Here is a 22611-nt window from a genome sequence, read left to right as displayed (position 1 = left end):
TTGAATCGCTTTCGAATTTATCAGCTTTATATTTACGTCTAAAGTAATTGTATACTTCGATTTTATTAATTTTGGAGTTATATATATCGTAATTTTATTGTAGCATTAACATCAGTCTGTTAGATGGGTGATAGTTTTTCTGTTGTTCGTCTGAATATTAAAATTCATTTGTACATCAATAGTAAATCAAAGAAGACATAAACTGCGCCCGCTGTATAACTCGGCAATGAATTGTGTTTCACTAATATTTATACAACTAGACTCCATAAAAGCATTTGTTACACCGTAACATAATCGAATATTAAAAATATAGTTCTTACGTTCAAATCATCATCCTTAATAATTATTGCCCAAACTATTGCACAAATGATTTTTATGAGATTCATTATTTAATAATAAGTGGATATTTATTCTATATTTATATAATAAAATATTAATATTTTGGATCGAAAAATGAAATTATAAAGTCGAAATTAATTTTTTAGAAATATTTTAAAAGTTACATCACGGTGTAACAGAGATCTATTCTCTCCGAGGCCACGTTTATTCTGTTGCGAGCGGAGGGCCCGTAAATCACTGAATTGCGAACTCCACCGTTATAGTACGCGGAGCACTTGTCCATGGGAATTCCACGGCGAGACCATTGTTGTCTCAGAGGAGAGCATATATTAGATGTGGCATCGAGGAAATTTAGGACGGGAACTCTCGTCGACCTCACGTATAAATTTTAGAACAACGTCGACTTGTCATTCGCTTTTAGTCTCTAAGACTTTGAATATTTGAAAATTATAATTTTTTTTTTTTTATGATTGCCATCGATCATGAACAGATTATGGGTTTAGGTTTAGGTGATAGAAACGTATATAGAATGAGTTAAAGTGTGGAAGCTTAGTATATTTTGATAATTGACATATTCTACCACCAAGCAGCAATACACCGTTGTTGTGTTCCAGTTTGAAGGTTGAGAGAGCTAGTGTAACTACAGGTACAAGGGTTATAATAACTTAGTTCCCAAGGTTGGTGGTGCATTGGAGATGCTAGGAATGACTAAAATTATTTACGGCGCCAATTTCTGTGAACGGTGGTGACCACAACCCAACGGTGGCCTATATTCTCGTCCTATTTCATAAAAAAAAGAATTAATTAGCAAAATAAAAATCCTTTTAAGAAAATTGATTTCATTCTAATACGTGTATTAAATAACTGTTTGTGTTTATGTTATCTACTTTACATTACCATGTTATATCCTAATATTACATGGTAAAGCAAAGCATGCCAGCTTACATTAATTATTAACATTTTCCGACTATTTCGTCACTTATGACGTCATCATGGTCACGTCACCATGTCATATTATGGAAATCGTGATCACGTGCCACTTCTTAGGACGCTATTCTAAGTCCATTGCAGGTAGCGGCGCTTAAGATTCATAGTTTAGCTTGCGTGTGTCGGTGTACGCCTTTCCTTTAAGCTATTTCACTTTATAAACGGACGGATCTTTCTATATGAGTTGATCATAAGACGCTAATATTTTCCTTATAAATATATATTACTAATGTACTATTTGAATATTAACATTATATTAACCTGAAAAATAAACACGAAGATGTTGCCGCGGACAAATAGATAGATATTATAATTAAAAATGTACTTGTAAACATATACATATATGTATATATAGATAAAATAATATACTATATATATTAAATCGCGAAGAATGTCACATGATTTAATTAGTATCAGTGTGTAACGTGCTTACAAGACGTGTGACGTCAAAGTGTGCGTTCGACGATTAAAAAAGGGTAAATATAGTGTATAGAGTTCGTTCATTTTTAGGTGTACTTTACCGTAGAGGGGCGAGGAGCTAGCCTTTGTGTGTAAATAGATCTTTATACACTTCCGTCTAATAATACCTACAATATAACCTTAGTTAGTGGCAAATATCAATTTAACCAAAAGCTAAATTTTATGAAATTTAATACTCTCGCACATTGTGTATGGCTACGTTTTTGAAATAAACAAAAGTGTAACAACTGAGATTCTTGCCTGTTCTACTCGGTACAATATTTATTTTGAACCTGCGTTAGCTTTAAAAACCATTCTATCCTGAATATTTCAAGTAGAACAACTCAAAGGTGCTTATATAATGCTTTGTTTTTATAACGTTATTTAAATGTATATGCATTTTATTATTTAGTCAAATGTCTACCATTTACTGCTCGGATTATCCTAAAAGTTTTCAAGTTTAGATGGAAACTCAAAGAGTTTAGTTGCAATGCCAAGCTCGCAGCCTTGCTAATCAAAAGCCTTATCATCAAAGATAATAGAGATCGAGCTTGTCTTGGTGCACACACATGTGCACTGTATGCGCATTTATAATATGGTAACATTGGTAATTATATCATCAATACCCGGTTCACAAAGCATTTAATTTAAAAAAAATGTATTCCAATTTTAAAGGCACTTTAGAATCGTCAACGATTTATTTATTGGCATGTTTGTATAAAAATATTTAATTATTGTACATGTAAGGGAGTAATAAATCGAAATGTTGTTGAAATAACAAACATTTAGAACAAATAATACAATTTACACAGAAAACATCGTGATGAAGGCTGCATGTTTTTGAGGGACTCAGAAACGTGTACCCTCGCCACTCGTACATGTAATTTATACTCGTCGAGTGCTATTATAATGTTATTTGTCAAGTGAAAAGGAATCGGTGAATTCTTACAACACTTATATGTTTTTTTTTTTTACAAGCAACTTGACGCAAATGGGTGGTATTTGAGAGCCTAGAAAAAGTTATATAAAGATTTTATCAATTTCGTTGTTAGGAATGGTCAAAATATGTGATTAACAATTGAATAATTTTGACAGAAGAGAAGTTCTAAATAGCTTCAAAAATAATGACAAATATTAATCATTTTTGAAAACAACAATATAACACCTATGAATATTTATATGTAGACAACTCTTTTAATCACACTTACCTTTCAAGACTGAAAAAAATAATATTATAATTGTAGTAAACTTTAAATTACCGCAGATTAAAATAAAATGGCTATAGATCTGAATTTCTTTTTTTCTTATCTTTACCAACGACCATAAATTTCTCAATTAGATTATTATTAAAAAAAAAAAAATATCCGAAAATATAACTTATCTGTGGCCAGCAATGATATTAATAAATTTTTAAGCAATTAAACTTCGATCGGTGGAAGCAATATTGCAAATCAAATCTTTAGATTGAGAAGATACCGGCTAAAAATAATAGCATTGTGTTGTGTGTGATTGGTGCAAACAAACGTGGATTGCACTTGGAAACGAAATCATATTTACTTTTAGTATAAAAGGTCGGAAGTAAACTTATACGAACTTCGCAGAAGTTAATTATGATTTATTTTCCATTTCTCTGTTTCCATGGCAACATGCGTTCGATATATATTTTTTTATATTTAAAAAAAGAACAGTAATATTCGACTTTTAGGAATTTAAAATTGGAACTTATTCTTTGTAGAACACATCTTGCACTAATAGTCATGCTGTGCGTGAACATTTGGTTTCTTGTTGATGATTTTCATTTTTCAACTATTCCCATTTAATTCTAAAAGTAACTGTATTAACACGAAACACCGCTAGAATATTTTTTTTAAATAAATAGACTGAGGCCTATAAGTTTTTTGGACTCTAAATTATATTTTAGTCGAATTCATTTGGACAAATCGCTTTATGAATTTCGAGTATTTTTTCTTTTCTTATTCTTATTCGGAATAAAATTTCTTACTTTTTATTTATAACAAATAATTTGAATAGCTTAAGTTTACAACTTAGACCACACAGACTGACGGACAGTTCAGCTCAGAGTTTAATTAGAAAGAGCACCATAATATTGAACACCATTGCCCAAACGCACGCCCCCATCAGATTTATAGCTAACTCGCCCGGAGATAAACGTCCATTAATTAAAAAAATATAATTTAATGAGTTCAGACAGGCGCGGGTTTCCAATGTTGTGATTGTGGCAACTGCTACAATTTGTATTAGCGTTTTATGAGTTAAGAAGTATAGTCCTAATATGAATAAATATGAAACGTGTCAGAATTAAAATAAAGGCGGTTGCATGGATTTATTTCGTATATATATTACAACTTAAACTGGTTGGTTAACATTTAGTGAATGAACACACTCTTAGTAAGAATTATAAAAGAAAGCGTTCAAGTTAGAAAAGTCATACTTTCTAACATAGAGTTTACACGTTCGCTGAGAAAAATATCAAAACTATTTAGTTGCGCTATAAACCTAAAGAATCGACTAAGAAACAGATTTAAAAAATTCGGATGTCGCCGTAACGGTGTACGAAAGATTGTTGGGGATTCAAGGTCGTCTTCTTTGTAGTAGTGGGGCTAAGTGACCTAATGTTTTTGAGGAACGTAACTATTTCTCAGACGGTAGTTTTTTAGCGAATAATTTACCTAGTTGACATTCCACAGAGTATAAACCACTTTAAACCAAATGGGTTCTAATATGTTATGTGTCTCGTGCCTAAAATAACCCTGGGCTAGTTTAGTCTTCATACCGGCACACAGTTCTAAGGATGTATGGCGTTAAAATAACCAATAGACGTAGAATAACCGTTCTACCATTTGATAAAATAATTAAGTATACTAAAATTCTGAGTTAAGAACGAAATCGAAACTTGCCGAAGGACACAGTCGTGAAATGTCAGAAAGAGATACGCGACATTGATTAAAATAATTATGACATTTAAAGGATACAAGTATCAAAATGGCGTATCACCGTAAATACTCAACATTTAACGAATCATTCATCATTGTTACTACTATAAAATTGGTTATAGTAGTTTATTTATTTAAACCATCCTCACAAACTAATCTTAAAGTCTAGTACCACAATAGCCTTAGGAGTTACAACAGCCGCAAAACTTCCGCATCGCCAGTCTCAGCTATTAAGACCTTTTTATTAAAACCGGAATAGAATAACATAAAGTATCAAGTACCCGAAACTAATTATGATTTATCTTGAAAATTTCACTAATAAAATTAAAGTTACACCAATCGATAATTTAATGAACACGCGTGTGGTCTCGGCGATATTTAATCGAAATATGATTAGTAGCACTCTTATTTATACGAAAACAATTATTAATTGTTGCTATTGCGTAATGATTGATAAGATTTATGCAATTGTTGACATTCCCTTTATAACATTTGAGATTAAAATAATTATTAAGTGACATCCCGCAAATACTTAATCTCACTGGTGACGTCGGATAGGAAAGTATGGAAGAAGACATGCTGCGCCGACCTCAAGTAAATTGGAACAAGGGCAGGAGGATGATGATGAAAATGATCCTGCATATATATGACTGCTGAACTATAACCTTAATTCTTTTGATAAGGTTGGGAACTTACTATTGCATTATTGTAGGGCTTGGGCAAGCACATCTAGGTACAACTCACTTATCATATATTCTATTGCCAAGCAGAAATGCTTAGTGTTGTTGTGTTCCAGTTTGGAGTTCCAAGGTTGGTTCCAATAGTTTGAATTTTTTCGGCGCCAATGTCTGTCTGGCCGTTGTTGAACCCTTACCATAAATCCGCCGACCTATTATAAATAAACTACCAAATGGTTCATGTGGCAGATTTTTATTGTCATGATGTTTTTCTTTATCGCCGAGCATGAGATGAATTAAGCTTAGAACAGCTTAAGCATAATATTACTTTATAAAATCTGTAGTGCTTACCCGACTTTGAACCCGCAATCTTAGGCTATGATTAAAGTTTTATGAGAACTGACTGGCCGGTTCTCTTAAAATGAGAATCCTTTATTAATAAATAAATGAATATTGGTCAACATCACATACATTACACTGATCCCAATGTAAGTAGCTAAAGCACTGGTATTATGGAATATCAGTAGTAACAACGGTTCGGTCGGGAATCGAACCCGAGACCTCGCAGTGGCGTACCCATGAAAACCGGTGTACACACTACTCGACCACGGAGGTAGTCGAATTACATAAAATAGTTGGTGTTCAATTATGTAAAGTATGGCGAGTTTTCTCTAAGTATAATATACAAAGGGCTTAAACTTTAACCTGACGCGTTTATCTGCTCTGTGTGGCCGACAGTTCAAATTCTAGAATCTTGTTCGAGAACATAACAAAAACAATGAATTCTACGATTCCTAAGCATGATTCACAAATGGGAACTCAATATCGGAGTCTTGGTAAATGTTGTAAATGTTTGGTTTGATGACTTTCGTTAAATTCAAATTCGTTTGGGCCATTATATCTGATTAAAATAATTCGTATAAATATCGTATAAGTATTTGTGTGTTCATTTGTATGTATATAGGTTACTAACTGGTACAAGTTAAAATAAAGAGATTTTTTCTCTTTTATAATATCAATATTCGAACGGCTAAATGGGCCACCCTAAAAGAAAATGGTCACCACTGTCCAACATTGGTGCTCCAAGGAATATCAACAACTCCTTCCAATGCGTTACCAACTTTGGGAACTAAGATGTTATGTTCCTTGTGCCTATACTTATAAGAGCTTACTCATAAGTAAAATCGAAACACAGCGATAGTAAGTATTGTTTTTAGGCGGTAATTGTCTGATGTCTGACAGCTACCCAGACAAGCTTGCCAACAATAAGGTTTTGAATCCCAGGTCAGTTCTATAAAATTCATCAGATTTTTGCGTCAAAAATATTAAGTAAGTAGGTATATCTTGAGGCACCTCATCTCTTTCTTCGTTCATATCTGATCGCTGTCCTTCGAATATGAGATTGAAGGTACAGATATATAAAAACTGTATTGCATACTGTTACAAAAAAAAAACAAGCAGTAAAGAAAATAAAACTATATGCATAGGCGGCCTTATCACTATTAGCGGTCTCTTACAGGCAACCTCGAGTGTAGTGAGATTAGAGCTAGGGATGGTTACTGCAAATATACGTATACATATAATCTAGCCGGCTATATTATTATATCCTTCGAAGTTGGCAAGATTAGCGAGAATAACACCCGTGGACGAAATCGGTCAGGAGAACATTACACACATTTTTGTTATATTTTCTTTCATCTCGATTATTGTGTTTTGTTATTTTTCTTTTATCCAAATGTTGTATATGGAGGTAATTAATATTGTCTTTGAAGGCGTCAAAACTAATTTATTATTTGAAGTAAAAAAAAATACTCTTTAGAATTTAAATTTTGTGTGTTTTAAATGTTGACCGAACTAAATAAGACATTAATAATACAACAATTATAATATGATTCTAGATAAAAACGAGGTCATATGAGAAAATATATAAAACATGATTACAGGCAAATGCTAGATAAATACATAATTGATAAATAGACACACAAACACACATAATCTATCAAGGTCATCTAAGGTGAACCTGTGAACGTCAAGTTTTTTTACTTCTCAAAAAATCAAGATGTGGTTCACGCTTTCTTGCAAGACGACACGACTGAAAATTTGAAATTCAATCCCGAGAAATCCAAGGATACGGTCGGGCTGGAGTCGAATGCGCTCGCGCAACCGAATAAATTCAACCTCCATTCGAGGTCAACAAACCGAACCCTCGACGACAGTTTTTGCCTGGAAATTTCTATACTTCTTTTTTGAACACCAGCTCAATTATTTTCAACTTTTTATCCAACGTTATTTGGGCGGACTGGAACTGAAATTGTTTACACGATTTATGTGTTAAAATGCTTAGTGTTTAAGTGTTTACTTGAGACATCCATGACGGTTGCAAATCGCAATCAAAATCCATGTTTGATGATAATGACTTAAAGTGGCAAAAAATATTTGGATTTCTCAAATTGATTAAGATAATCATTACAGAATATTCGTTAGTACATACCTCTATATTATATTTACACAATATTGTCTTTAAATTATATGAAAATCCCGAAATAATATTGGACAATTAAATTATACTAATATTCTATTTAACTGTTTTCAATGGTGCATTTAAAAAGGGCCAGCTGATTACCGATAAGAGTCAGAAATGAGCCAAGCTTTCTCGATCCCAATGCCCTTTCGAGATAATCGAAGTTTCAGATAATTAATTCATTAAACTCAAATCGAGAATCGAATAATTCGCATAGAAGATCTTTACAACTCTTAATTGAAGCCCAATGTAGTCTCGTGAGCGAGATAATCGCGGTGCCATTAGTGATTTCAATTTAGAAGGGCATTTGTGAATATATTTTGAAAGAGGACAAGTATACCACATTTGACTAATGAATTGATTTGGGTGTCAGACAAAAGGTTAAATACACCTGTCTGTTAACTTATGAATGTTAGTGTTGGAAATACTTCGTAACGGCCTCATATCGTTTTAGCGTAAATTAATCTTTATTATAACGTGACAGGTTTATTTTGATAAATTATTTTTAAAACATACGGATACACTTTTAAATTCTTTGCAGTATTTAAATTAGTATCCATCTCAGACTTACCATTCAGATAGTTTTAAGAATAACTTCGTATAAATACATAATTTTCAATTTTATATATTGAACTGCAAACCTATTGAAATCTCCACGAATGCCGAAAATTGACAATTCAAAAACAAACATAACATTGAAGTCGCGCCGTAAAATCTTCGAAAATAAGACAATCGCATCACAGACTGTATAAAGAGGAAGGGACAAAGGGAGGACGCGGGAGTGCCGCAGGGGAGGGGATTCGTGGACCAGTTACAGAAACAAAGACTGCCCGGCACGTCGACGAATAAGACCGTATATCAATCTCATTGCGTCAACTGTCCTGCCGAAAACGACCGACGAAAAAACGCTCCGGCAAAAAGAGGCTGGGCGAAAAAAAATATACGACATTGAATCGCTTACACTGTGAGAAGTGCCAATTAAAATTTGATAGATATAAAGCGGTTTTCGGCTGTCGTTCAGTTTGGCTTCTGTAAATAGATTTGGGTGTATTTATTTCTTAAATTGTCACGTTTGATCATTAAGAAAGTTTATAGCATTACATTGCAAATTGACGTATTTGAAGAAACGCAAAAAAAAAGATTTACTATTTAAAGAGACGCAATCTGGGTTGAAAATGAAGCCTAATTAAAATTTCCTTTAAAAAATATATCTTATATCTGAACTAATTTTATGATCGAAAAAAAAAACATGTAACAGCTGATGAGGTTTATTAAACACAACTCCCACAAATGACATTTCGATACCATATTCCTTTTATAGATAACTTCATATCGATAACGAGTTAAGAGTTTAGCGTCATTGATAATTCGGAAGTGGTTCAGAAAAACATTTGAATTCATAAATATTTATAATTCAATAAAAATCAGTATTCACGTTCGATGAGTACAATCTGAAGAAATTCAATCTCAACTTTTCTTTCTTGAACAAATTGATTCAAATTCCTCAATTACTCTTTGATTCTTTTTCTTAAATAAGTATGTACAAATGTCCTATAAGCGAACGTAAATCGTCCATTGTTTTTAAGTTTAGCACCTAAGACCTAATTAACCGCATATTTCAAATATTCCGCGCCCCTTAATAAGTGAGGCAACAATGTTACGGCATATTTTTAGCTTGTTTAAAGCTTCCATTGATTTCTTATAACACAAGTGTGTCGTTAATAAAGTTGTTTATCAAAATGTTCAAATAGTTGTTTTTAAAATCATATATCTAGTTTTTAGGTGTGTTCATCACAGAGCCATTTTTTGGCGAAATTTAAACAAAGTACTTCTAACAACTGCTCTAGCCTAGTTTTAAAGAGGACGAGTTCCTCAATATTTTCAATAATTGATTAAACGTTCTCTAATGAAATATATCTTGCTTCATCAATCATTTTTATTTTAATTATAAGTTTTTTTTTTTTTTTTGGGTTTTGCCTTTCTGATTCCCCTTTAATTTTCAATATTTTGTTCTAAAACATAAATATTTTAACAGGTAAGCAGCTAGTTCGCTACAGCATCGTTTCTGGAGATGTGGATAACCGCTTCACAATTGAACCTCACACTGGTGCCATCAGGACTTCAGGGCAGTTGGACAGAGAGACTACTTCTTCATACCTGCTTAATGTCAAAGCTGCTGTTGGGAATCCAGCGAGCTATGATCAGACTCAGGTACAATTATTGAGAGATTGTAATCATTTAGACTTTAATCTTAAGCATTTGCAATGTAAAAAAATATATCTAACACTTTTACGCGTCGGCTTTGAACTTGAAAATACATTATAGCTTTTTTGTTTCACTCAATAAACTATTACTACGTTGCATAGGTATCTAAACTTTTGTTGTAACGGTATAAACTGTTTCTTCTTATTTATTAATTGTAAATATATAAATGTAAATAAATATAAATAATATAAATGGACAACATCACATACATTAGTCTGATCCCAATGTAAGTAACTAAAGCACTTGTGTTATGGAAATCAGAAGTAACGGCGGTACCACAAACACCCAGAACAAAGACAACAAGGAAAACTAATGAACTTTTGGGAATCGAACCCAGGACCTTGGAGTGGTTCACATGGGTATGTGAACCGGTGTACATACTACTCGACCACGGAGGTCGTCGAGTAGTGTGCAATTATGTGATAAATCATTTTATTAATACACCTATTGAACGATGTGCAGGTCCAGATAACATTAGAAGACGTGAACGACAATGCTCCAGAATTTGGGACGTCATCAGTAAGAGTGTCCGTCGCTGAATCAGCTGCCATCGGCTCCGTGGTGTATGCTGCAAGAGCAACTGATGAGGATGGCGGGAAAAATGGTCAAATAACATACAGTCTCGTCTCTGCTACTGGTCCGTCCAATACTTTTGCTGTGAACCCTCAACACGGATTAGTCACCTTGTTAAGGTAATACACAATTTTAATATTATATATTTTTATTTTTATATAAACTTAAGCAATTCATAATTGAAGTTAACATATCAATACAATATGTTTATTTATACAAATAAGAGTTTTTATAAAGTAGACTAAGCATAATAATATAAAAATCTTATTTATCTTAATAACTTTTTAAAGAAACATAAAATTAATTTTACAGATCATTAGATTATGAGAATCTCGTTCGTCATACGCTCATAATTTCTGCCAAAGATAATGGAAGCCCACAGTTAAGTGCCAATCTAACACTCGCTGTAGATGTTCAAGATGTTAATGATAATGTTCCAATATTTGAACACGACACCTACAGCACTAATGTATTGGAGTCTGATGCTGTTAATTCAAAGGTAAGGAGAGGGGTGTGTATTAAATAATCCACAACGAACAAAAATTATGCCATTTTGAAATATTAAATGCCAAAATATAATTGAATTTATTATCATAGTAATTTAGCAAACGAGTATCCTATAAAGTATAATTAATAAATTCATTTTAAGTACATACATAATAATTTGATAGATTCATCGAAATCATCTATAATTTATCTGTAATTAGGCATTTTTTTATTCTCACGGCAACGTCGATTGATAATAATCAGTGAAAACGCTCAAATGAAACAAGTTTCTCGGTATTAGTTTCATTTGCGTGATTATGTTTTTGTGGTAAAAATGTCAGATTGCCATTATTATTTTAAATGATATTTTCAAATATTTAATACTTTAAATAATATTGTACCATGAATACATTTTAACGATTTTACAAAGATTAAAGTTTTATTTAAAGAACAATTCTCTTTCAGATTTTAGAAATACAAGCCATAGACAAGGACACCGGTAACAATGCGCGCATAACCTATCGCGTCGTATCTGAGAATAATACAAACGAAGAGCATTTTAAAGTTCAACCGACTACAGGCTGGGTGTACCTCGCTAAACCTCTCGATAGAGAGACGATAGCTAAACACAAAATGACAATAATAGCTACAGACAATGGTATCCCGCCGCTGTCAGCGACTGCCAGCCTTATTGTCAACGTGGTAGATGCTAATGATAATGATCCAGTTTTCTCACAAACCGCCTATGAGTTTCGAGTTGAAGAGAATCAGAAAGCTGGTGCGTTCGTTGGAAAGATATCAGCGACTGATGCAGATTTAGAAGATAATGCTGCAATTAGATTTAGCTTGTTCCCCTCTAATACAAGCTTCGTCGTCAATCCCAATACAGGTAACAAATCAAGCAATAACATTATATAATTTATTGAAATTAATATTATTTTTTTTCTATTAGAACCAAAACAGCCCAAGTATCTTTATAGCAAAGAACAAATCACAACAATATAGATAACAATTTACAATCTATAATGGTGTCCATATGACATTTCACTTAGTTAAAACAATGCAATTTACCGTAATTTCAACGAGCATCCTCAATACTATTTGATCAGTTCGAGAATTATCCCTGCAGTCAACCACTCTACTTTGTTTAACTAGCCGGTGCCTTTGAAAGTTAAAACTCCAAGTGTATTTTGACTTAAGACTCGTCGACTAAATAAATATACTTAAATAAACAAAACTGCATTAATACCTGTACAATTTAAAGGATAGGGAGCAGTCTGAAGAATGTTTGTCGACCATCTCATGAATATCGTTTTCGATTATATATTCGTGGAATCTTTTCATTGTATTTAGGACTAATATTGGAAACACAAAAACAATATTGATTTGTTTAACTTGTAAATAAATCTGCTAAATTGTGTTTTTCAATTATTTAGTATATATTTTATAGTATGGACATAAAAGCTTCGATTCGTGATATTAGTGAATAGGCTTTCGTTTCGTGACCATTTTTAATTCTGTTTGCATATCGATGGTGGGCTAATAAAGGAGGGGTTAGTCGTTATCGCCTTTAACTGACTGATCAATGGAGGGACGTTCCATCTCAATTTGGCTTATCAGCGATCGACACCCCGCGAGCTAGTTAGCGCATCTTTAGCGACCGAACCCCATGTGAATCGGTAAATCATTGCCCATGACAACTGTATGCGGTCGGTACCACTGATAGGGAATTCAGATTTCAACAGGTGCTTTTTCGGTGGGCAACACTCAACCTCTTATGTCCATAATCGTTCGTGACTTGTTTGTTTTATTCGTCGGCGTTTCAAAGACGGCGTTTGACGCCGAATTGCGGATACTTGAATCAATTCTTAATGCCAATTATTGACGATTTCAACCCGAACGGTACATGTTATTTATACATATGTATGAAGATCGTTTTCGATTCCCCATACATGACTGTCAAGTTTCGTCGATAATAAAAATAAATAAAGTATTTTAACAAGGTCGTAAAAAGGTTTCGTAAAAAATTTAATATGTTATTAATTCAATTACATTTTCGATATTAATATTAATTAATATTTTAATTGCGCAAGTAAATATAACAACAATCAATTTTCGCAAGTAATATCACGGATGTAAAAAAACAACGATATTAATATTGTTCTTTAGTTTTTAATAACTGTCACAAGTGGCAGCGACGATGAATGAATGCGCGTCAAGTGCAAGTTATAAACGTCGGCGCAAGCGCAATCGCCTTGACCCACCATTAACTATTATTAAAATATTGCTTTGTAGAAGCTTCACGTTACTCTTCCATGTTTTATTGCGAGCCTCACCATAACAGATACTGTCGTCGAGTATTTAATGTTCATAAGTTACAAATGTACGTGTAGGACGTACACGTTCAACCCGCTTGGTTGCCGGATACCTTTTTATTTTTACATGCACCGAAATGAATTACTGTGAGGAGCTCTTGATTTGATTAAAAATATAATTAAAATCTTTTTAGTATTACAGTTGTGTTCACACTGATGAAATATATTTTACTTTAATATATTAGTTCACATTAATTATTCTCTGAATTGAATTAGTATTTAAAAATAAATCTAAACATAACTATTATTAAACAATTATAACATAAATAAAACATAATTGATGTCAAAAATGAGCTATCTACAACATTAGAACGTTTAAAATTTATTTGTAGGTTATAATATTAATAACTTCTTTTTTAAATTAAGTCTCTACAAGTAATGATTTCAAAGTAATTACTATAAACATTTTTTTTTAAATATATGTTTTTGTTTTAGGAATTATAACAACAAAAGAAATTTTAGACCGTGAGTTCAAAAACTCCTATTCGTTATTTGCTGAAGCAAGAGACCAAGGATCCCTTCCCAGGTCAAGCAGAGTTCCAATATCAATTAAAATAACGGACGTTAACGACAATTCACCAGAAATAATTGATCCCAGGGAAGATGTAGTTAGCGTAAGAGAAGAACAACAGCCTGGAGCAGAAGTGGCTAGGGTTAAAGCTATAGATAGAGACAATGGACTAAATGCCTCTGTGGTATATTCCATTTTAAATGAAAGAGATATGGATGGTTTTGGCGTATTCGTAATTGATTCAAATACAGGCGTTATCAAAACGAGTACAGGTAATGATTATAAAATAACATGTTCTTCAAACCATAATGATGTGAGATATGAGTTTTTAGACATTCTAAGATTGGTATTCATATCTATTTTCTTTATACAGTTCTGGATCATGAAGAGAGATCAATTTATCGTCTAACTGTCGCAGCTACAGATGGAGGACTACCACCAAGACAAACTGTACGACAATTGAAAGTAGAAGTACTAGATTTAAATGATAATAGACCAACATTCACAAGCTCTAGTTTATCATTCAAAGTGAGTATCAAACATTATGTTCATTTGTAAAGTTATATTTTTTTATAAAAATTAACTATTATCTATCTTTTATTTTATTTATACATTTTTTTTTTTTGTTTAATAGGTTAAAGAAGATGCCAAAATTGGTCATATAGTCGGTATAGTAGCATGTTGCGATAGCGACTTACATGAAAATACGATAAATGACGACGAGGAGAAACAAATTTCATATTTACTAATGTCACTTACATCAGACTATTCTCCCGGCACATTTGAAATAGACAGAAGAAGTGGTTCTTTGGTTGTTGCAAGACAATTAGATAGAGAAATACAAGACGAGTACAGGTTGGAAGTAAGAGCCTTGGATACATCAGCTACAAACAACCCGCAAAGTAGTGCTGTCACTGTTCGTATCGAAATTATCGATGTTAACGATAACGCACCTCAATGGGATCAAGATCCTATTAACATAGAGGTTTCTGAAATAATTTCTGTTGGCACAACAATTTATAATTTCACTGCTCGAGATGAAGATTCAGGCCCTAACGGAGATTTGAATTACCATATAATATCATCTCTACCAGTTAGTAAAAATGTTTTCAATTTAGATCCCCTAACCGGTTCTCTGAGTCTCATTTCGCCTCTCGATTATGAATCATTAAAAGAATATTGGTTAGTTGTCGAAGCCGTTGATCTTGCAACTAATATATCTGAGAGATTGGTAACTTCAGCAACAGTCCACATTTCTGTTATTGATGCAAATGATAATACTCCCACTTTTGTGTCGGCAAATAAAGTATCAGTCACATCAAATACTCTTTCTGGTATTTTATACCAAGCTTTGGCAGTTGATACAGATTCAGGAGATAACGGAAGAATATCATATTTCATATCAGGAGGAAATGACCACGCTTATTTCTCAATAGAATATAATACTGGTAAGCTCACTTTGGCAAAGAAATTCTCTTCAGACCTTACAAGAGTAAGACCAGGACAATATAAGCTGAATTTAACTGCTTCTGATCATGGTGTGCCGTTTCCTAGACAAAGCCATATGACATTACTATTAAGCTTACAAGAGTCTACTAATGTACCACCAAGATTTACAGACTCCTATTATAGAGCCAATATTAGCGAAGATATTCGACCAGGCAGTTTCGTAACAAGACTTTCAGCTAAGTCATCTCGAGGAAATTCAGGTGTGTATATTATTTATGTATAAATATTAAAAGTGGAATAAACATGAAATAATTTGTTCATATATATTAAATTATGTTACTTTTATTCCAGGTAACTTGAGCTTTATGATACCATCTGGCGTTGCTGGTGATAAATTTACCATTGATGAACGTCTCGGCACAGTTACTGTTACCACTAAAATTGATAGAGAAGAAGCAGATCAGTATACTTTTCCTGTTTACGTTACTGATTCAAGTACTTTTCAGTCCACGACAAACTTCGATGTGGCTACTGTATCTATAAGTATTTTAGACGTTAATGACAACCCACCTTCATTTAAACAAGGATCCTGTTATACTTTAACGGTACCTGAGAATAATGAGCCTGAAGTTATACATACAGTTGCAGCAACAGACAAAGATATAGGAGCTAATGGTATAATTACATACAGCATTATATCTGGTAATAATGGAAACAAATTCTCGATTGATGCCACAACAGGCAAACTCACAGCAAAAACTTTAGACAGAGAAACTCAGTCGAGATATGATTTGACAATATCCGCGTACGATCACGGTTCACCAGTAGCATTGCAAGGATCTTGTAATTTAACTATAATGGTTGAAGACCAGAACGACAATGACCCTGTATTTGATACAGGACATTACTCTGCTGCGATTCCTGAGGATGCATCCATTGACACGTCCATTATTAAAGTTAGAGCAACTGATGCAGATTTAGGCTATAATAAACGAATAGTATATTCATTAGCAAATGAAAGTCAAGGACTATTCAGAATAGATAACAAGACTGGCGTTATATTTACAACTGGGTATGTAATAGTTGTACATTAATCTAAATATTAATTTTTAGTATATTGTTATAACAGGTGTTTTGAATTTTGCAACGTTATACTTAAATCAATGTTTTTCTTTTTTAGATACTTTGACCGTGAGAAAACTAGTAGCTATCGTTTTGATGCCGTTGCCACAGATCAAGGTCGATATGTAGCACGGTCGCAAAGAGTTTCCGTAGAAGTTACTATTAATGACGTGAACGACAACAAGCCTGTATTTACCAAATATCCATTCAAAGAACAAATGGCCACATTAACTCCTCCTGGGCAAAGTCTAATACGTGTTTCAGCCAGTGACAATGACATAGGCACTAATGCTGAAATACTTTTTGAACTCTTAGATTCGTCAAATCACAAGTTTCGCATAAACCCAACTACGGGAGTTCTCACTGCTACTCAAAGCTTAGCTAGTGAAAACGGTAAATTAATACACCTTAAAGTAATAGCGAAAGACAAAGGAAATCCCCCGCAGAGCTCAATAGGTCTTATCGAATTACGTGTTGGAGATTTTTCTGACCAAACACCAACCCTTAATTTTCAAAATTCTACTTACAATGTAACAATTGATGAAAATTTACAATACGGAAAGGATGTTTTACAAGTAACAGCACTGAGAAGTGACGGACGTCGGCAAAGAATTATTTATGAATTTGGCAATGGAAATGACAAATATGCCTTTGAAATTGATTCTAATACCGGCCTCATAAGGGTAAACAACTCAGCAAATTTAGATTATGAATCATATCCGGGACCAAGAAGGGAACTAGTAGTTGTAGCCAGAACAGAAGGCGCTCCTATTTTGTATGGTTATTGCAATGTAATAGTTAATCTTTTGGACCAAAATGACCACGCTCCTAGGTTTACACAACAACAATATATAGCAAATGTTTTAGAAGGAAACACAAAAGGAGAGTTTGTTGTTCAATTAGCTGCTAAAGATGGAGATCGGGGAGCAAATGCGCGAATACTTTATCACATTGTTGATGGTAATCACGATAACGCATTTATTATTGAGCCTGCCTTTTCGGGTTCAGTAAAAACCAACATAGTTCTCGATAGAGAAATAAGAGAAGCTTATAAGCTAACAGTAATAGCTACTGATGAAGGCAATCCTCAGATGACGGGGACGGCTACTCTCAGAATTAACGTTGTTGATGTCAATGACAATCAACCGACATTCCCACCGCCAAATGTCATCTCAGTAAGCGAAGGTATGTTTCAAGTTTAGCACCTGTTTACATATTCGTTTTTAAATTGCTGTAGGGCGCCCTATCGGCTTTGCGATATAAATTGGTAGAACAAAAAATGCTTTACAAAGAGGGAGGCATTTTACATAATTTGTATTCTCGACTCCGCGGCCGGCTTACATTGCGACTTTTCGATTCCAGCGCCGAGATTAAATAAAAGAGACTCCTTTAGAATCAATATTTATTGGATGGTATTGCATTTTTTTCGAGTGCATGTTTTACTGGTGCCTCCCCGACCAACGGTCCGCTCTCTTTTTTTATTTGTTTTTATATCATTGTACTGTGGGCGAGTTTTGTTTTAGAGAATTTTATTTTGCGAATCCTTAAAGTGGCAGTCAAACGAGAGTAGCGTCTGCATGTATAGCAGTTTTTTTTATTTATTTTATCCATTTACAGGAGCGGAAGTCGGCTCAGTACTTACATCTGTTACTGCAAATGATGTCGACACGTATCCAGCTCTGAAATATGCGATTGTTCAAGGAGATAACACTTTTTCAATAGACAGATATAGTGGGAAGATTGTCTTGAACAGGCCACTTGATTATGAAAGCAAAAAAGTTTATGAAGTGAATATAAGTGCATCTGATAGTGAACACGTTGCAAAGACAACTTTAACAATTAAAGTGACGGACATCAATGATAACACGCCTGTTTTTGATGACATTTCATATAATAGAGTCTTGCCTGGTAAGTATTTTCATAAGGTGTTTTCATATATTAAGGACTTGTTATAGCATAATGTTTAATACTTTACAATAAACATAATATCATAATTAAAAATAGCTGTATTACACAGCTGTATTATACATCTGCATTTCTTTATTACGACTGAATTTTCAACGAATTGACCGCCTTCAATACAAAATTATCCAAAATGATGTGTTATTTTTAATAAAATAGTATTTAAAAACAAATGTTTTTATTTTAACTTATTTAATTTCAGAAGGCAGCGGCACTATTGAAATCGGTTCAGTCAACGCAAAAGATATTGACAACGAGGATAACGGGAAGATTTCGTACTTCATTGTACAGCCCAGTCCTGGATACTACATTGATGCTGACACCGGGGTTTTATATGTGAACTACAGTGCTTTGCCCGCTCATCAGAGTGATATGCAATTGGCTGTGATTGCAACGGACCACGGAAAACCAAATAGAAGTGCCGTGGCATCAGTAAGGATCAACACTGGCGCGTCGTCGGAAATAAAACCTTTTATCGGACAAGATACTTACAGGTACATCATTGTTTTAGTTAAAATAAATTAGCGATTACCTAAATTTTTATAATTCGCCAAATGTTACACTCATAGCAAGAACTCTTAAGTTCCCTTTAATAAAATTTAAATTAATTAAAATCATACAAAAAATAAACGATATTGTAAGCTAATGTGTATGTGTGTGTCGATATACAATAGCTTATATTTATTTAATACAATTTATAGGACCAAAGAAAATATAAACAGTTTCAATTAATAAAAAAAAAATCATTATTAATTACAGAATCACAGTCAATGAAGACACAGAAAAGGGATCATCGCTTCTTCAAATTGGTGGAATTAATGATGTTCTCAAAAGATACAACCTTGACTTTCACATAATATCCGGAAATGAGGGTGATGCTTTTGATGTCACGACAGAAGGAGCTTTGATACTTGTCAATAGATTAGACAGAGAGGTGCAAGATTCATACGTACTTGGCTTAGCTGCAGTAGAACAAGGCAAAGTTCTGTCATACAATCAAAACAAAACATCAATTATGATATTTGTTACGGTAACGGATGCCAATGATAACGCTCCGATGTTTTCAGTAAATGATTTTGAACTCACCATCAGTGAAGACGTTAAAATTGGCCATACACTAACGCAATTAACAGTGACAGATGCTGATTTGTATGGTACACCAAACTCCGCGATTATTTTTAATATTACTTCTGGAGACGATGAAAAATCATTTTATGTGCATCCAACAACTGGTATTTTGACTGTTAATAAATCACTTGATTATGACACAGGAAAGTCAAAACACAAACTAATAATAGTCGCATGTGATCAAGGCAGTCCATGCCTTTGTAACGTTGTGTACATAGATATCGAAATTCTCGACGAAAATGATAATATACCCACATTCCCTGTAAGTGAATATTTCGAAACAATAGGCGAGAATGAACGCGTCGGAACATCGGTATTCACAGCTAGAGCTACAGATCTTGACAGAGGCAAATATGGAAAACTAAATTACTCTATAGTACCATTGTCTACAAATTACAATAGAAACGATGACTCTTGGAAAATGTTTCAAATAGATTCCACAACAGGTCTTGTGAATACTAATTCAGTATTCGACTATGAACAAAAGAATAAATATGAGTTTTCCATAAAATCTTCCGATTTAGGCGGTAAAAGTTCCACGGTCAAAGTGAGAATTGACATAGAAAGTCGAGACGAGTTTTATCCCCAGTTCACTCAGAAAACCTATAATTTTGGAGTCCCGAAATCTGGATCATTACCAGCAGGCTACATTATAGGACAAGCGACGGCAACAGACAGAGACAAAGGTATCGATGGGCGCATTGTGTATCAGCTATCAACTTCACATTCATACTTTAAGATTAATAGAACAACAGGCGTTATTATTTTGAAGAAGAAAGTAGAATCAGTTAAAAACTTATTCGGTTCTGATAAATCGATAAGCTTAGTGGTTACAGCCAGTTCAGGCAGGCAAGGCTCACTTACAAATAAAACTGCAGTTGAAATATTACTTGATCCTTTAGCAGTTGTCTCCGACCACACAAATCAGATCAACGACACGTCTATTGCACAAAGCAGTGGGCTTTCCGATTGGGCATTAGGATTATTAATTGCATTTATATTTATTATTATAATATTTGCAGCGGCATTCTTATTTTTACATATGAAAAATAAAAGGCATAAGAAAGTCAATAAGCCAGGACTCAGTTCTGAAGGAGTTGGAGCGTCAAATAGTTATGTAGATCCCAGTGCTTTTGATACAATCCCTATACGAAATACAGGTCCCGTAAATTCCGCCAATCAATTTGCTCCCCCAAAATATGACGAGATACCTCCATACGGGGCCCATACAGCGAGCTCTAATTCAGGAGCTGCAACAACTTCTGAATTGTCTGGTTCTGATCAATCTGGATCTAGTGGCCGTGGATCAGCAGAAGACGGAGAAGATGGCGAAGATGAAGAAATTAGAATGATAAACGAGGGTCCGTTGCAACGAGAAGGCCTGCATAGACAGGCTAGTGGAGTCGACGATGATAACCTCTCTGATGTTTCTGTTCATAACACTCAAGAATATTTAGCTCGATTAGGAATTGTGGATACTGGGACTGGGGGAGGAGCATCAACGTCATCTCGAAGATGTTCAGAAAATGTTGGTAATAAAGACACAATGTTGCATCATGGACCAATAGATTCAATGCATATATTTGACGAAGATGGCGGTCACGAAAACGATATAACAAATTTAATTTATGCTAAGCTTAATGAAGTTACCGGCAGCGAAAGAGCTAGTAGTGCTGATGAAGCTAGTGCTGCCGTTGATAGAGCGATGGCTTTAGGTGCTTTCCCAAGTGCACCAGGTGATAATACTGCTGTACCTACTGCTGGGCCATCTATGACGGGAAGTCTAAGCTCTATTGTTCATTCAGAAGAAGAGTTGACTGGAAGCTATAATTGGGATTATCTACTAGATTGGGGACCACAATATCAACCTTTAGCACACGTTTTCTCTGAAATCGCACGTTTAAAAGATGATGCGGTGTCATTACAAAGTGGTAACAGTGGTGCATCAAGTGCTAAGAGTAAAGGAACATCAATATCCGGTGGAAAGAGTGTCCCTCCACCTTTACTCACAACAGTTGCACCAAGAAGTTGTCCTGCTCCATCATTATCATGTAGGCAACCACAACACTTATTACCAAGGTCTCCTATTAGTCATGATGTTCCTGGTGGATTTTCCGCCGCTGCTGCTATGTCACCGTCCTTTTCGCCATCATTATCTCCATTAGCTACTCGATCACCATCTATGTCACCACTTGTGGGGCCAGGTCTTCCGCCTGCGCCAGGCAGTAGAAAACCTCCTCACTCAACAATGAGGATGTAAGTTAGACTATTTTTTGTATTAATAAATATTTTGTACATAATTTAGGACTTGACTGTTTGCCTTATAAGTATTGTTTTAATAGTATTTATTGATTACCGATGTAATCGGGTTAGTTTTTTTTTTTGTAATTTAGCATCATTTTGTGCATGTTAATTGTATTTTACTTCCCTGGATATGCTCAAAGTGATTATAAGCGCTTATTACCGATTTTACGGTAGATGTAAATAATGTCTTCATTCGGGTATAACTTTAACTGTACATATTAGTTTGTATATTATAGTGCCTTGTAAAGAGAATGAAATGAAGACTGCCATGTTATTGTAACGTATAACACAAACGAATCAGCTTTACTGTAAGCTATAAGGTTACTCTTAGATACAGCAATTTATTGTAAGCTTTATTTTGTATTTGTAATATTGTATTTTTATAATTGAAAATAAAATCTTCGATGCAATAATTTGAACTTTTATCTTTAAGACAATAATCTGTGCCTCCATGATTGTAACTGATATATTTAGAAATATTTTATACTGTGATTTTCGT

General features: G+C 34.0%; 1 protein-coding gene across 1 annotated transcript in view; it reads left to right on the top strand.

The window, feature by feature from the left end:
* Window positions 1–22557, top strand: part of LOC125066612 (protein dachsous) — a 264894-nt gene extending 242337 nt beyond the window's left edge. Inside the window, exons 4-15 of the mRNA XM_047674744.1 lie at window positions 9973–10148; window positions 10665–10894; window positions 11088–11274; window positions 11727–12150; window positions 14072–14419; window positions 14521–14675; window positions 14782–15856; window positions 15948–16668; window positions 16777–17903; window positions 18336–18626; window positions 18883–19174; window positions 19440–22557. Coding sequence (XP_047530700.1) covers window positions 9973–10148; window positions 10665–10894; window positions 11088–11274; window positions 11727–12150; window positions 14072–14419; window positions 14521–14675; window positions 14782–15856; window positions 15948–16668; window positions 16777–17903; window positions 18336–18626; window positions 18883–19174; window positions 19440–22068 — 7655 coding nt within the window. The 3' untranslated portion in view covers window positions 22069–22557. The remainder of the gene's footprint in view (window positions 1–9972; window positions 10149–10664; window positions 10895–11087; window positions 11275–11726; window positions 12151–14071; window positions 14420–14520; window positions 14676–14781; window positions 15857–15947; window positions 16669–16776; window positions 17904–18335; window positions 18627–18882; window positions 19175–19439) is intronic.
* The last annotated feature ends 54 nt before the right edge of the window (window positions 22558–22611 follow it).

Source organism: Vanessa atalanta, chromosome 9 (assembly GCF_905147765.1).
Source record: "Vanessa atalanta chromosome 9, ilVanAtal1.2, whole genome shotgun sequence".
Lineage (NCBI taxonomy): Eukaryota > Metazoa > Arthropoda > Insecta > Lepidoptera > Nymphalidae > Vanessa > Vanessa atalanta.
This window is presented reverse-complemented; position numbering and strand designations above follow the sequence as displayed.